We start from the raw sequence: 13,969 nt of genomic DNA, 5'->3' as shown, positions 1-13,969 counted from the left end.
GAGCTGAGCAAAACTGAGGAAGTTTAAACTCTCTAGATCGTTGTTCTATATATTCATACAAACTCATATCCCATTGACGCTTCGGTGAAACGCAGCTACCGCTCTGGGATGCATTGTGACACGCCAACGCAATTATCCCCTCGAGATCCGAGTTTGCTCAACATTCATCTGTGGACGCTGTTTTACCAGTGGTTAACAATGTTTTCGAGAATAAAGATTGTTCAATCCAACGCCAGCACACATTTTTAACAATGCTAACTGGAGAGAATAAAGCGAATTTTTTGATAGTACAAATTGACGATTCGACATATGAGATCAACGGACAAGATATTATATTGATTATTTTATGTGTATAAAAATAATGGCTTCTGTCGTTCTGTCATGTCTAATAAAAAGTTATAAATCAATTTACATAGAAAAAGAATACAAAATATCTCGACGTTAGTATATTTAAAGATTATCGAATTACGCAGCTTGCCAACAAAGCAAGTTAATGGTTTTCTCAGCGTTGCAAAAAGAATGTTCAAAATAATTTCGATTTCACACAAAAAAATCTACATAATTAAGCGTTAATTCTATCGAAACAAATTTACCGGTAAATGATTGTATCATCCGAAGATCTCATCCACGTGTTCACGGGTGCAGCTTCCGCTGCAGAAGCTATAATGTCGTAACCCTCAAAGACAAAGCGCATAATCGTCTTAGAGAAATCAACAAAACCCTTTTCGATCGTGAAAAAATATTTAAAAAGTCACTTTACGTGACGCGATCGAAACTGCCAGCATATCTACTTAACAACTTGACAACTTGAATCCCGCGTGATGGTCGAGATTGGACTTAGGTCAGTCAAGGGTTACGATCGGAAACGCGGATGTCGCGGATGGCGAACGTATGTTTACACCGATAGGTCGACGTGTGTACGTGCGGTGACGAAACGGCGCGTCGTTAGCTCGGTCCGGGAATGCACAGATGGAGCACGAACCCGGTGGATAGCCTGGAATGGACTCACCTCTCCGCCGGCTGGATGCGACCATGGAGATCCGGCCTCGGAGCTGGCCCGCGGCCGGCTAGCAGACCGGATAGCACTGCGTGAATGTTAAGCACAGGTGGCAATATCGCCGATGGCGCGGCTACGCCGCTCGAGTGGTCGGTGTGGACTGCAGAAAAGCCCGCAGATGATATCAGAGACCTAGGGGAGCACCGCATGACATCATCACGGGCCAATCCGCGCGAGCTTACCGGGGCGCAAGCGCCGCCACCCTCCCGGCGCGCCGGGGGTGCTTGCGATATATCGCAATCGATTGCAACTCCCGACTTTGCGCCCCCGACAACGGAGCTCTCTGCTGGCGAGGCTGGCTTCACCCTCCGGCTTTGAAATGTGGCGCCAAGTTTGCAGCTCTGCGACACTAGAGGCGGCTTACATCCACGCATCGTTCTCGGTTTACTAATCTTATCGATCTCTTGTCAATTTTCTTCTTTGTGAGATAGACTTTCTTCTCTAAAAAAAAATATCGAAATATCAGTATTTTTTGGACTGCCAATCGTCAACCTGATAAACTTTGTAATCTTATACAGAGATCTGTTCTTATCACGAAGTTCTCTTATAGAAGACTTTTAATTTCCGGCATCAACACTTTCGAAATGTTTGTCAACGAGATAAAAGTGAAAAGATTAATGTAGAATCTACGAAAACAGTGTGCGTCGTATCGCGACAAGACGTCTCAAACAAAGTGTACATAATCGATTTGTCAGACTGACAAGCTTGACAAGTACAGATGCGGCCCGAGCGAGCGCATCATGGGCGCCGCTTACCACATTGTCAAGACAGCGCGGACAGATAATAGATAAGCCGGATGATATCAAACCAAACACACGCCCGTATAAATCTTATCGGAGTGGCGCTAGATAAAAGCGTTTTGCATACGTTGCGATGTTCTACGCCGGGCCTTAGCATAGACAACAGGTAAGCTTCTTTGTCGCCCACCGCCGACGCAGCGAGCCGCGCTGAAATATGTAAAATTATTCTTGGATATTCGCGCGCGGCCCCGGAACCAGCTTGCCTGCCGGCTTTCCGAAGCATCGGGACATTCCTTAGGTGCTCACGTATATCCACCCGTTTACAAGCTCGTGACGCAAACACGCGCGACCGACTGCACAGGTGCGAAGAAGGCTTACGGAGGGACATTATCATATTCGTGAATACAAAAGTTTCCTTTGTGAGGTGCAAGATTGTCGGGCGAGAAAACGGGTCGAGCTTTCAACTGCTTCCGAAGAAACGCTACAAAACGACAGCGCGCGAAAACGCTTAATTTCCTGAAAGGAATTCGCAACTGTGACTTTCAACGACGAAAAATCTTGCTGCCGCGTGTTCTCTTTTTGACGATAAAAACGAATCTGCAACGCAGACACGCATTAAGTATATTATTATTAAATGTTTGTATAGTGGAAGATAAATATTGCAAGATTTCCTGGTCGGTTTTTTTTTTTATTAAAGTAATATATGGCGTATGGCAGTTTTACGGAAGCATCCATCAATTCCAGAAAAACGTTTACCCTCTCGTCAAACAAGATCCTGATACTTTCTAAATCGATTTTACATTCCGTGACTTCGCTTTAGAACGTTGGAACACACCCCCCCTGGAAGCGGTGTATTCCGCGTATTTATGAAACTTTACAAGCGATACACGCGTGCCATACACATGCTGAAGTCTGTTCCCTTCGAACTCGCGCAAAGGTGGTATGAGGAATGGCCGAATTATGCGACATATTGCACGATTCGAATCCGCCCTCCCGGACATAGTCGGATATTCGGGAAGAAAAAGCGGTGTTTATAAGCAAGGGGATTTGTTACGACTGACTGATTGCGCATTGCTTTGTGCTACAAAGGTGTATAAGTATTATCAATATTGGATATTCAATATTGAAAAATTCAATTCGATCTTGAAACGCGATCAGCCATTGAGAAATTATTCGTCTACGTATGCATTTGATTCAATTGGGAAGTAATTTATTACAAATTCTTATTACTATCTTAAGAGTTTGATCATCTCCGTGTAAAAAGCTAACCGGGTCAATTTGCGGTTGTATTACTGATGAGATTTCGAGTGAGATCTCTCTCTCTTTCTCTCTTAGCGCGTAAGCTGATGGAAATATGCTCGAATCAATCACAAAGCCAGTCGCGAGATTAAGCCGCGCAACGGCCGTACGCCTCCTTTATTGATCAGGGATACTTTACTGTGCCTGATAAAATTCGCCGCACGGCTTTTCGGGGCGATTGGAGATTAGGAGACTAATGTGCGGATAGCTTTAACGCTGCGGAGGATATACGAAAGATAAATCAGCAGTTTCAGGAACGCGCTGTTACAGCACAACAGGACTTGAGACCGGTATAATTACCGCAGTTTTAGATATCGATGCGCTAAAGATGATATTATTAACATTATTGACATTATTTATAATTTTATAATTTATGCGTGTAACGTTAATGTACCTATATCTTCAAAGTATAACTCGAGCGAGAATCAAAAGACGAATATATAAAAACCGCAAGATTCCATTGGCCCTGACATTTAGACCTACTTTGCCTAGATGACGATATATAGTGCTTTTCATCAACGTAACGAGCTATCTCAAAGTTGGCTACGTTATAAATAATCGCGTGTACAGGACGACCATTCGCGACGCGGCGAACGAAATCGCGCGAATATCGCGGACGAGATTTTCCGGTAAAAATTTGATGGCGCAATATCGTCGCGAAAAGGGCAATAAGAGTAAATTGACGTCTTGGGAAAGACTCGGGGTGCTTGAATACCGGGCTGCCGTCGCGGGCTTATTTCGTCCCGTTTCTCGGTACCGTATCTATATCCTACAATACTTTCTTTCTTCCCTTTCTCGGTACGTTAACGGAGGGTGAATTGAGTGGTGCAAGAAAAATTTATTAAAATTCTCTCAGATCTTTTTCCGTGGCTCGCTAGTGCGTTAATCTATAAAAACATTAGAAATAGACAAACTAAAAAATGATATTCTAAAGAATTACGTGTGCTCAACCTTTATCTTCTCTATCAACGATTTGAAAATTCACGAAAATGCCGAGAGAACTTGTAAACTTCAAATAACTTGCAACTATGTAACTTGTAAACAACTGAAATCGTTATAGAACGCTGAAAGTTGCTTTCAATTTAGTATTCCTCGAAGTCATCGCTGTCGCCCGACGCGTGTTTCCATCTCGCAGATTTACATAAGTGACTTATGGTCAGCGAGTATTACCCTCATGGTAGGCAGGGTCGTTCAGTCGTATCTTTGATGCGACGTACGCGCGGGGATTCAAATGAGGGACGGTCGTTACGGGACCCGGTGTGGAATATCACGCGAAAGTATCTGGTTTCGTTATTCGCGAATATTCGCACGTGATGTTTGCGAAAGACCGAGCGATCCGACTCTCCCTGTTTTCTAGCAACCTCTGATACTTTTCATTTTTTATCGTCACACATAGTTTGCGATTATTACATCTACGAACATTTTACAATTTTGTCAGTCTTTTATATTCTCTGTCAAAGTCGCGGTTTTCACTAACAAGACGGTGTAATCCGATCAGAAATGAAGCGATTTAAAATTCATTAGCCGCGACCTCATTGTAACTAAATATATATCCCCACCGGCGATAATGATCGAATTTCGACGTTACGTTAACGTTCGATTAATTAACTCGACAATACTTCCCTAATAGAGTGGTTGCCGCATTCGATTAGCCATCGAAATTGTATTCATTAAATGGAGAAAATCCATTTCCGTACCACTACTAGGTCCGTCCCCGTACTTGCCGAATATCCCACCGTTTGCAAGTTATATTATTCCTGTGCAAATAACACTTCCAGGTTTATCGTACCCATAAGATTAAATAACGCGAGGCCAGCGAAATTTTCGCAGTAATATATACCTATAACGATGTGATACCTGATCGTAGATTTAATTTAAAGATTACACACCGTCAAAGCTAACGTAATATGATACGTAACATGCGTGCGTATGCTACGCAATCATAATTACGTCCGCGTGTGTTGCCGATTTTTCATATGTAATAAGCTGTCATCAATTAACGCTTACGTGACGCTATTCGAAACGGTGATCTATCATACATTATATGAATTATGACTCGTCCGCCAGCGACAGGGAAGAGCGATTTTTTTCTTCAAACATATGTGACAAAATGCAAATTTTTTCTACATTTTATCTCATCTACGGTGTCTGCAAATAATTTGAAGTCGATTTTTCTCTGACGAGAATTTCTGAGAGAATAATAATCAATTCTGATTTGGTCGAGGAATTCGTGCGAAAAGAGAAGTCGCGAGGAATCTCTGCAATATCACGAAGACCATATGAATAATCGTTAATTAATTCCAAGCACGGCGCGAGCAAAACGACCTGCCCGCCGGCGAAAAAGCACGGCCCGACTTATATTCCCAATTTTTTATCCGCATATGTAACGAGCATAATAAATACCGGCGGCGGTTACCATTCGGTGACGCGAAGTGCGCATAGCAACGAGAGCAAGCATTTTTTTTCTCCTCCCGCCGTACTGTCCCGTCCGCGCGCGAGCGCTTTATCTGCCGTAACAAAACGTAGAAGCAGTTCTCTATCATGAGCGGAACGTTTTATCAGATAAAGTCGTGCTATCGGTCTCGGTAGATAAGAGAACGGTGACAGACTGACGATGACACACGGTGCCCGTGCTTTCGGAAGTGTATACGTGTCACTCTGGCTATTTTTTTTTTCGTTCCCCATCGTACGTGTAATTGTTGTCTCTATTTCCGTCTCGAGTGGAAGATAGCTAAATAAAGTAAGTAGCACCCTTATTATCAACAATAATCTAACAATCCAAGAAAAATTGTTGAATTATACAGTAAAAATATTTGATAAACATATATAATGTAAAAATATATATGTATGTGTGTATATCCAGAAATATTAAATAAATCTACAATTCTTAAGGTTTGCTTTAAAAATACGATTAATTATTTGAAATAAATATTTATAAAGACCTTCGAGTCGCGATAGTACGTGTTCGCGGATGTCAGTCAAATGGCGGAGAATCAGCAGCTTTCTTCGTGATCGTTATCAGGTACAAAATTCAAAACGCACACACACACACTTGGTCAAATAATCGGAACTCGTATCTCTGAACGGGTACACTCGCGCCGCGCATTCGTTCTAATCCTGTTCGCACTTTAGCCGTAACCCTCGTTCGCCTCTCTCTTAAGTCCTCCATTATTCTATATTGAATTGCACATAAATCTTCATAGCAAAAGAGCAACTCGGATCGCGCTCCCGCGCGAGCAAGAGAGCACGGAGTAATTTCTCTTCATCTTCCCGCGGATAGGAGCGGAGCGAGCGGCGGGCTTTTCTTCGGCTTTGCTTGTACTCCGCTGAAGTAGATTCGTCTCAATCTCGGTCCGAAAGACCGATAAGAAGGACAACCGAAGGACCGTGGCACTAAATAACCGCCCTCGCCGATAAGTCATGGACACTCTGTATCCGAATCTGTACGACCGCTTCAAGACCGAGGGCCTCTGTCCCATCTGCTTCATGGAGATGGAGCTGACGCCCAGATACTCGTGCGTCAACGGGCACAACGTGTGCCACCGTTGCAAGCCCTATTACTACAGCTGCCTCACGTGCTCGGCACCGTTGGACGTGGAGATCCTGCCACCGCAGATGAGCACACCCCAGCCGGTGCACTTGATGCCGCATCCTATGCCACCGCGCAGTTTCGACGATCACAGTCCCAGCGCACCGCCGATAAATGACTTCCTGAGCCACGAGAGAAGACCCTGGCAGCCGCCTGTGCCGTCTCAGAATCAGCAACTCGAACCTTGCTCGTATTCTTATCTAGGATGCTGGATAAAGATACCGGAGCATCTGCGGGTACTTCACGAATCGAGGTGCTACGAAAACTTCTTGTTGTCGCTATCAATTTATGATCTTTGTTCGTCAGTCGCACATACATTGCGCGCATACATTTATTAATTTTAATGTTAAAAATTATAATTTTAGGTGCCAATTTCGACCGCACTCCGAGGAAGAACATGGGCCGACCGATTTTCACCACGACAATTTGATAGAGTGCTCATTCTCTTCAGCAGGATGCAAGGTACGAACGGTGCCGTGGAGACGCAGCATCCACGAGGAGCATTGCATCTACAAGGACAGGTTCCAGGGTGTGAACGATATCAGCGACGGTCTCGCGTCCGCGACCATCACCGATTACGGCGGTGACCCCAATGAATTGGTGCAGTGCAAGTTTAGACGATACGGCTGCATGGTGAACATACCGAGGAGACGAAAGTACATACACGAGCAGAAATGCAACTATAGAAACCATCAAGGGGATGTGGAGAACGAGTTTATCCCTCAAGTTTATCCCTCGGAGCCGGAACTGGATCCCGACGAGCAAGTAAAATGCAGATGGTATGAGTACGGCTGCCGGGTCAGGCCGAAGCGCTGCCGTAAGGAAATTCACGAGGTTAAATGTAACTACAGGATGGAAGAGTGCATGTGGAAGTATCATGGATGCAGCGCCATATTTAAGCCATCGTTAAAATATTCCCACGAGAGCAACTGCGATTTTGCCCATTAATTATACCGAGTTAAATTAATGATATTCAAGCAAATTAGTATGATTCTCGCGTATCTACAAATATGCGCGCATTTATCAGAACGATTACAATTTTTTTTTAACTATTAGGCTTTGGAAAAATGTTGGCCAAAATGCAAATCGTCCTCGACCTCCCTAATATCGCGTAACACAAAGACATACAAATTGATTGTTTCACCCCTCGTAATCGTTTAATTAAACGGAATACCAGCGGGAAATGTACATTCCCCCCTTCTGTAACGTCAAACGAGAGTAACTAGAGTGTCGATACCAGTAAATCGAACAGAGCCGGCAATTCCATTAATCGGTAACAAGCTGCGAGCCGAGTTCGTCAAGAGATAACAACAATTAGCAAACAACAAAGCGGCCCTGATTGTCGGTCGCGTCGAGATGCGGGGCGATTTTGCAGAAACGCATTAGCGATTTCCAAGAACCCGTGGGGATAATACAGAAGAGGATTATTTACTCTTTCTCGCGCCACTCTCCGTCCTCCCGTTCTCGCGCGTGATAGCGAGAGACTTCCGCCTGTCGTTCCGAGGATCATCTTGAGCATGATCGCCCGGAATGAGGGAGTGATGGCGCGGCTGGGATATCCGACACCTGCAGGCTAATGGTTAGTCTCCCTGTGCGCCCACGATCGCACCGTCGCTCGACGAAACGACACCTACACGCTTATAGCGTCCCATTTATAACGTCGGCGTGAGCAAACGATGGACGCGCAACTCTGTCTCGATGCGCTATTACGGATAATATCCCCACGTCTAAAAGTATTGGTCTCGAAGTCAATAAAACAATTTGGTGCTTATATCAGTATCAAAAATTAATTGAGCAATTTTACTTATTTTTAGTTGTCATAAATCGCTTAAAAAATTATCCAATTTTTTATAGATGATTTGCAATAATTTTGACGAACGGGCATTTATGATAAATTATTGTCGAGCTGAAAGAAAATCAATTTGTATTGGATTATTATATATAATGCACATTTACAGAAATATTGAAAAATCAGTGAAGCTCTGCAGAGAAGCAAACGAAGGTTGAAATCTATTTCTTGCGTCATGAAAATCTGAGACGGTCCCATGGGTAAAGGTACGCCTTCGTTCCTACTAAATAAATATCGAACGCATCGTGTCGCGAAGAAACTCTTGTCCGTCCGCAATGCGACCGGCTCATCATCTTGTTCGGTCAGAACTTTAACGTTTAACGTCCTCGGGCCGAGGGTGGCCCGACGGACAAAGAAATGCAGGGACTGTTTTACATGGTAAAGACCAAGGAAGACCTCCACCTCTGACCAGCGGATGCCTTAAAGAGGATATTACGCCAGACTCAGGTTTCACAATTGTACAAAAAGAGAAGAGAGTATCAAATTATGTCAGGAAACAATCGGACTCTCATTCAAGGCAATGTCTACCCCACGATCGCTACCCTTTACTTCCTCTAATTGCATTTCAAATTTTTCGCTGATTTTTATACAATTAACCGATTTACAAAGAGATTGCGCACCTTAAAGAAGATACTTTATTCAAACTGGTTTCGCGCTTCGAAACATCTACTATCCGATTCGTGCATACAAATTTATTTTGCGCAATTGTATATTTTAAAAATTTAAATTTGTTGCATGCGTGTTTGGTTTATGCTTTGTCATTTCCTGTTATGTAAAGTAATATTCTCGTGCGCGATCTCATATCTTTTTCATAACAGATAACGTCATGACAGAATCAAAAAAGCATATTAAAGTCGTAGTAAAAAAAAAAAAGATCCGCCCACTCTCAATAAATCAGAACGTGACATTGCATTAATATACATATCTGTTATTTCTATGTAAAACAGCGACGCGAAAGGGAAAGTTGATAGCGGATAAGGGACGATTTATCAGACAAAAGTTAATGGCTTTTTTCTTCATCAAAACCTCTCTCGCATAAATTAATAAGCCGATCAGCGTTAGATGATGTAAAATAAGATGGCAGCTCGTCGCCGAGTATTTAAGAAGGCTCGTATATAGGCGGAATGGATGCAGACACGACAAGCTAAAACCGGCTGTTTCGTGGGATTGAGTGAAAGGATGAAAGGAGAAGATGCGAGTAAATTGCACCCCTGGGGACGAGCTTGACGAGTGGCGCGAAAGACGCAACAAGCCAGAAGTCAGCCAACTTTAATTAAGACAACGTTGCAGACCAGATATTTTCACGGGACTTTAAATAAAAACTCGAACTTGTAACATTTTTCGTTAGCTGTGGATTTGTAAGATCTCGTTATACGAACAAAATGATAGAGATGTAACATATTTAGTTGCTACCATGTACATACAAGAAATCCCAAAAATTTAACAATTTATGTTTCACGCACTTCATATAGGTTTCATATGATTTTATTACCCAAGTTGAAATAAAGCTTTTCTTTGAAGAAAATAAAAAATTATCACCGCAATTTTCTCGCAGTCAATATTATATACTTTTAACAATTCACATATATTACAAATCTGTTCAAGAAAAGGAGAAAGTCAATTTAAATTTTATGAGAATTTTATGAAAAAAAAGAAAGAAAATGATGAGAAATATGAGAATTAATGAGAAATAACATTTTACTGTTTGCCGTGCTCTTAGCTTTAGTTCCCGATAATCCCTTTTAACCGCACAATTTAAAAGCTGACGGTTCTTGTTGAAAAAAATCGACTTTAACTTGATTAAAGACGTCGTAGATAAATGATGATTCGGCAGGGTAACAGAAAGTTCTGGAATATCTCCTGTATTACAGCGATAGCGCGGATTAAGAGAATATCGAGATCTGATGATCGCGTAACCTCTCAAGAAACGTATATCGATCTAGCACGGTCGTAGATCATCGCCGTCCTGCGTGTATGCTCGTAGAGCATGCCGATTCGATAGCGCGGAGGGTTCAGGAAGACCGCGTTCCCACGTAAATACTTCACGCCAAAAAATGACGACGTTCGTATCTCTCGAACTGCCGCCTGCGTATTGCGCGGCACGCGAGCTCCATAATTCACGTTAGCGTTGCACGCCGGCCGCGAGGGAGAGCCGACCGATCGTATCTCAATTTCATCAGGATATAACTACTGGGACGTCGATGTAACGAACAAATCCGCGTAACCGTTTCTGATCGGAGCATTTGATCGCGCGGCACGTACGTGATTATCGCCGAGGCGAACTCGAAAGATAAAGATTTGCGGCGAGTAAACATCCGTCATCGAGACGGAAATCCCACGTGGAATCGCGTATTGGAACACACAAGCGGAAGATTCCGAAAAATTATATTATATATATAATATTAAAAATATCGTTTTCACACATGACATAATAAACTAAATATAAAAATCTACGTGAAGCTGTACAACACAATGTATGGCATACTAAATAAAAACCATTTTATTTATTCGCGAGCTAAGTAGCACAGGAGCAGAGTTTAGAGGTCGATAAAACTCACAGTATATTTATAACCAGATGTTAACTTTTAAAACAGATGTATACACTTTATACAATTTAGGGCCAAAACACATAACATGGCAAAGCGATATATGACAGTCGTAGTCGTGGACGTAAGTAACGCACAAGACTGTCAGAATACGCCAAAGCTTGTGCGTTACTTACGTCCACGACTACGACTGTCATATATATCGCTACGCCATGTTATGTGCTTTGGCCCTTTTAAGCAAACAAAAAATGTAATTGGCGTATGAAACGAAAATAAATGCGCGTGTTGGAACTAATGACTTATTAACAATTAATTGGCAACTAGCCACGAGATTTCGACTTCGTGCTTTTCGAAGATTTGATTCATGATGTCAAAGCTCGACACGTTTTGATGGTCATCAGCTGTTTTACTAATGTTTATTTCTACCAACGTAGATTAACTTTAATCTCGGTTTAATTTACTTTTTATCTTTTTCTAATTTTCAGAACTAAAAAAAGATAGAAAGTAAAATAAACCGAGATTAAAGTTAATTTACGTTAATAAAAACAAACATAACACTAAGATTTTGCAAAAAGTGTTGTTAATCCTCGTTTCTTTTTGTCTCACATGTTTATAAAAAAAACGTTACATATTATGCTTTTAAGAACAATGCAGAGACCAAAGAAATCAAACGATTTCCATATTTTAACAATAAATTACATTAATTGCCAATGAACATGATTAGCTCTTAGAATTTCAAACATTATTTATTCTTTGAAATTTCTTCGTTAAAATAATATAAAAGATTATTAAAAACTAATATTAATATTTATTTTATATGATTTACAGATAAAATCTATTCGTGCTTGTAGAAATTAAGAGTAAACCACCATCGTGTAGCCGACAGCTTTTCAGCAAAACATTCATTAACAATCCTTAACAAGCAGAAGATCGCAAGAGAACCCTTGCAGAGCACTCGATGACTAATAATTAACGCTATGATATTTTATTTCGGCGCACGTCCGCGGAACAAACGATTTCAGCGTTCGGTGGCGGCAAACTTTTTCCCGCGGTATTAAGATTCTTAATACAACCCTTTCGTGCTAGGACGGGGATGAATGCGGGAGTACATTCATGACGGCGGAAAGACGAGGTCGAGGAGGAAGAGGTACGTCTCGAGGAAAAAGCGAATTTAATGAAACGAGAAAAACCCCGGTGAAGGTGTATTTGTAATGCAAATATCTGGCCGACGCTCCCGAAGGGACGGAAAAATGAAAGCGTTGGACCAGCGGGAACAAAATCGAGCGTCCCATCGCTCGCGCTAATCCGATTTCGAATTCTTCGTCGTCCGCCCGCACGCTCACTCGGTCGAATCACGTTCCCCGACGCTGCGCAATCTTAGCAAAAAAAATCCTAATTTTCCCCTTCTTAATTACCTTGGGGGATTCGACGAAATCTCAGAAACTGCAATACAGAAATCGCAACTCGAGTGTTTATTATTCTAAAAATTGCTGCTCGGTCTAACGTTGTCGACGATTCTGTCTCTTGTTCGCGCATATTTGTGTCATTTTTACGCGGCTAAAATCGCCGTTCGGTGTTTCAACGTGGGACGGCGCTTGCGAAAGTGGAGAACTGGAAAACTGGTATGGAGAGGATCGAAGGAATCATTATTTACCGAAAGTCGACTATTGTCCCCTTTCGACGGACGCATTGTCGAATTAAGAGCTTTTGTCGCGGAAGAACGCCTGGAGGGCGAGCAACGCGCTCGTCCGCGTGCTCTGTCCATCTCACGACAGTTCGTTCGCTGGTCTTTCTCTACGGTTTCGACGTGCACCTCCCTTCCCGCCCGGTCGCGCCAAATGAAAGCACTTTTCCGCCGAGTAGACAAAATAAATCGAGTCGCGCATAACAATGCCGATAATTTCGCAACAATACGCACCCGCCCGGCGTCAGAAGCACGCACGAATAAATACGCGCTTGCAGGAAACGCGGGCGCGAAAAACGGACGGGAGATCGGTAGGGTTGAAACGCCCGTCGCGTTTCTTTTCCAAACAGCGTAGCGGCTGAACGTCAGGGTGAATCAGCGTGAGATAATACGTGCCGAAATGGCCTTCTCGCTAGTCATCGGGCGTACTTTTTTCCGAGATTTCGTAAAAGAAAATCGTCCGTTAATGGAAGCTTGTTTTACGCCAAATGTATGAAAACACTATAAATAGACGGGAAAAATTATGCTTCAGTATTGTTACTGATATTTCAACTCTTTTATCACGCTTTCAGAATAAATCCGGAAAGTATATGTTGAGAGACTGACCGGAATAAAAAAAAACAAGACGTGGAGAACTTTTACTCAGGCTATATGTTTAGAAAAGCAAAAGAATAAGGCTGACCAAGCAGAAGGGACGATATGGAGCGATGATTTATGGGCGATAATTAAAGGGCCGAACGTCACCGCCGGCTGCGTGTCGATGACCAACGGCCGATGCGTGAGGCTCGTATTAATAGGATGTTTTAATATCCACCGCAAGCACCGACCCATCAATTTCTAATCCCAAAAAATCCGCCGAACAAACGCGCGAAATTTTATCAGCAAATGCAAATCGATTCCTAAGTGCAAGCGAATTTGATTTAAAAAACATGAGAAGCCTACAGCGACGGCTTTTAGCAGTGTTTATTGTTCTCATCCTCCTTCCGCCGGAACGCGGAATCCTCAACATCACAATTCAGATTTCAACGGTAATTGTCAATCCTTGTGGAAGAATTGCGGGAATGGAAACTCTTATTTTTCCGCTTAAGCTTCACCGCGACAGCGCTCACACACGCTCACGAATATGTAACCGTATCGGTAAGAACACTTGGAATCTGTTTTGTCGCAGACGGACAAGCATGCAAGAACTCTCCGCGACGGGTTCT

General features: G+C 42.7%; 3 protein-coding genes across 8 annotated transcripts in view; 2 read left to right on the top strand and 1 right to left on the bottom strand.

Moving 5' to 3' along the window:
• Positions 1 to 13,969, bottom strand: part of Hwt (SH2 domain-containing adapter heavyweight) — a 209,156-nt gene that overhangs the window by 69,632 nt on the left and 125,555 nt on the right. Inside the window, exon 1 of one of the 3 annotated variants that reach the window (XM_077399959.1) lies at positions 1,010 to 1,175. The exons of the other annotated variants lie outside the window; for them this stretch is intronic. The gene's annotated coding sequence lies outside the window, so the exon portion shown is untranslated. Of the gene's footprint in view, positions 1 to 1,009; positions 1,176 to 13,969 lie in introns of those variants that run through there. 3 annotated transcript variants of the gene reach the window in all.
• Positions 1 to 13,969, top strand: part of LOC143894009 (chymotrypsin-2-like) — a 144,330-nt gene that overhangs the window by 104,822 nt on the left and 25,539 nt on the right. The gene's annotated exons all lie outside the window — the stretch shown is intronic.
• LOC143894006 (uncharacterized) lies at positions 1,871 to 8,369 on the top strand. 4 transcript variants are annotated; one of them, XM_077399968.1, is made up of 4 exons: positions 5,586 to 5,836; positions 6,037 to 6,118; positions 6,377 to 6,938; positions 7,051 to 8,369. In XM_077399968.1, exons 3-4 carry the CDS (start codon positions 6,517 to 6,519, stop codon positions 7,631 to 7,633), a joined length of 1,005 nt encoding a protein of 334 aa, XP_077256094.1. In that variant the 5' UTR covers positions 5,586 to 5,836; positions 6,037 to 6,118; positions 6,377 to 6,516; the 3' UTR covers positions 7,634 to 8,369. The 4 variants fall into 4 exon arrangements, with proteins under 4 accessions (XP_077256095.1, XP_077256094.1, XP_077256093.1 ...); XM_077399969.1 differs by lacking the exons at positions 5,586 to 5,836; positions 6,037 to 6,118 and adding an exon at positions 1,871 to 1,963; XM_077399967.1 differs by lacking the exon at positions 6,037 to 6,118.

Source organism: Temnothorax americanus, unplaced genomic scaffold (genome assembly GCF_048541705.1).
Source record: "Temnothorax americanus isolate GAGA-0224 unplaced genomic scaffold, ASM4854170v1 Scaffold13, whole genome shotgun sequence".
NCBI classification, from domain to species: Eukaryota; Metazoa; Arthropoda; class Insecta; order Hymenoptera; family Formicidae; genus Temnothorax; species Temnothorax americanus.
Note: the sequence above shows the minus strand (reverse complement) of the source record. Positions and strands in the feature narration are given on the sequence as shown.

Bases quoted from the DNA above. Each gene is read 5' to 3' on its own strand.
- LOC143894006 (XM_077399969.1), top strand. From the start codon at position 6,517: ATGGACACTCTGTATCCGAATCTGTACGACCGCTTCAAGACCGAGGGC. The intron at 6,939-7,050 runs GTGCTACGAAAA...TTATAATTTTAG, and splicing joins CGGGTACTTCACGAATCGAG to GTGCCAATTTCGACCGCACT.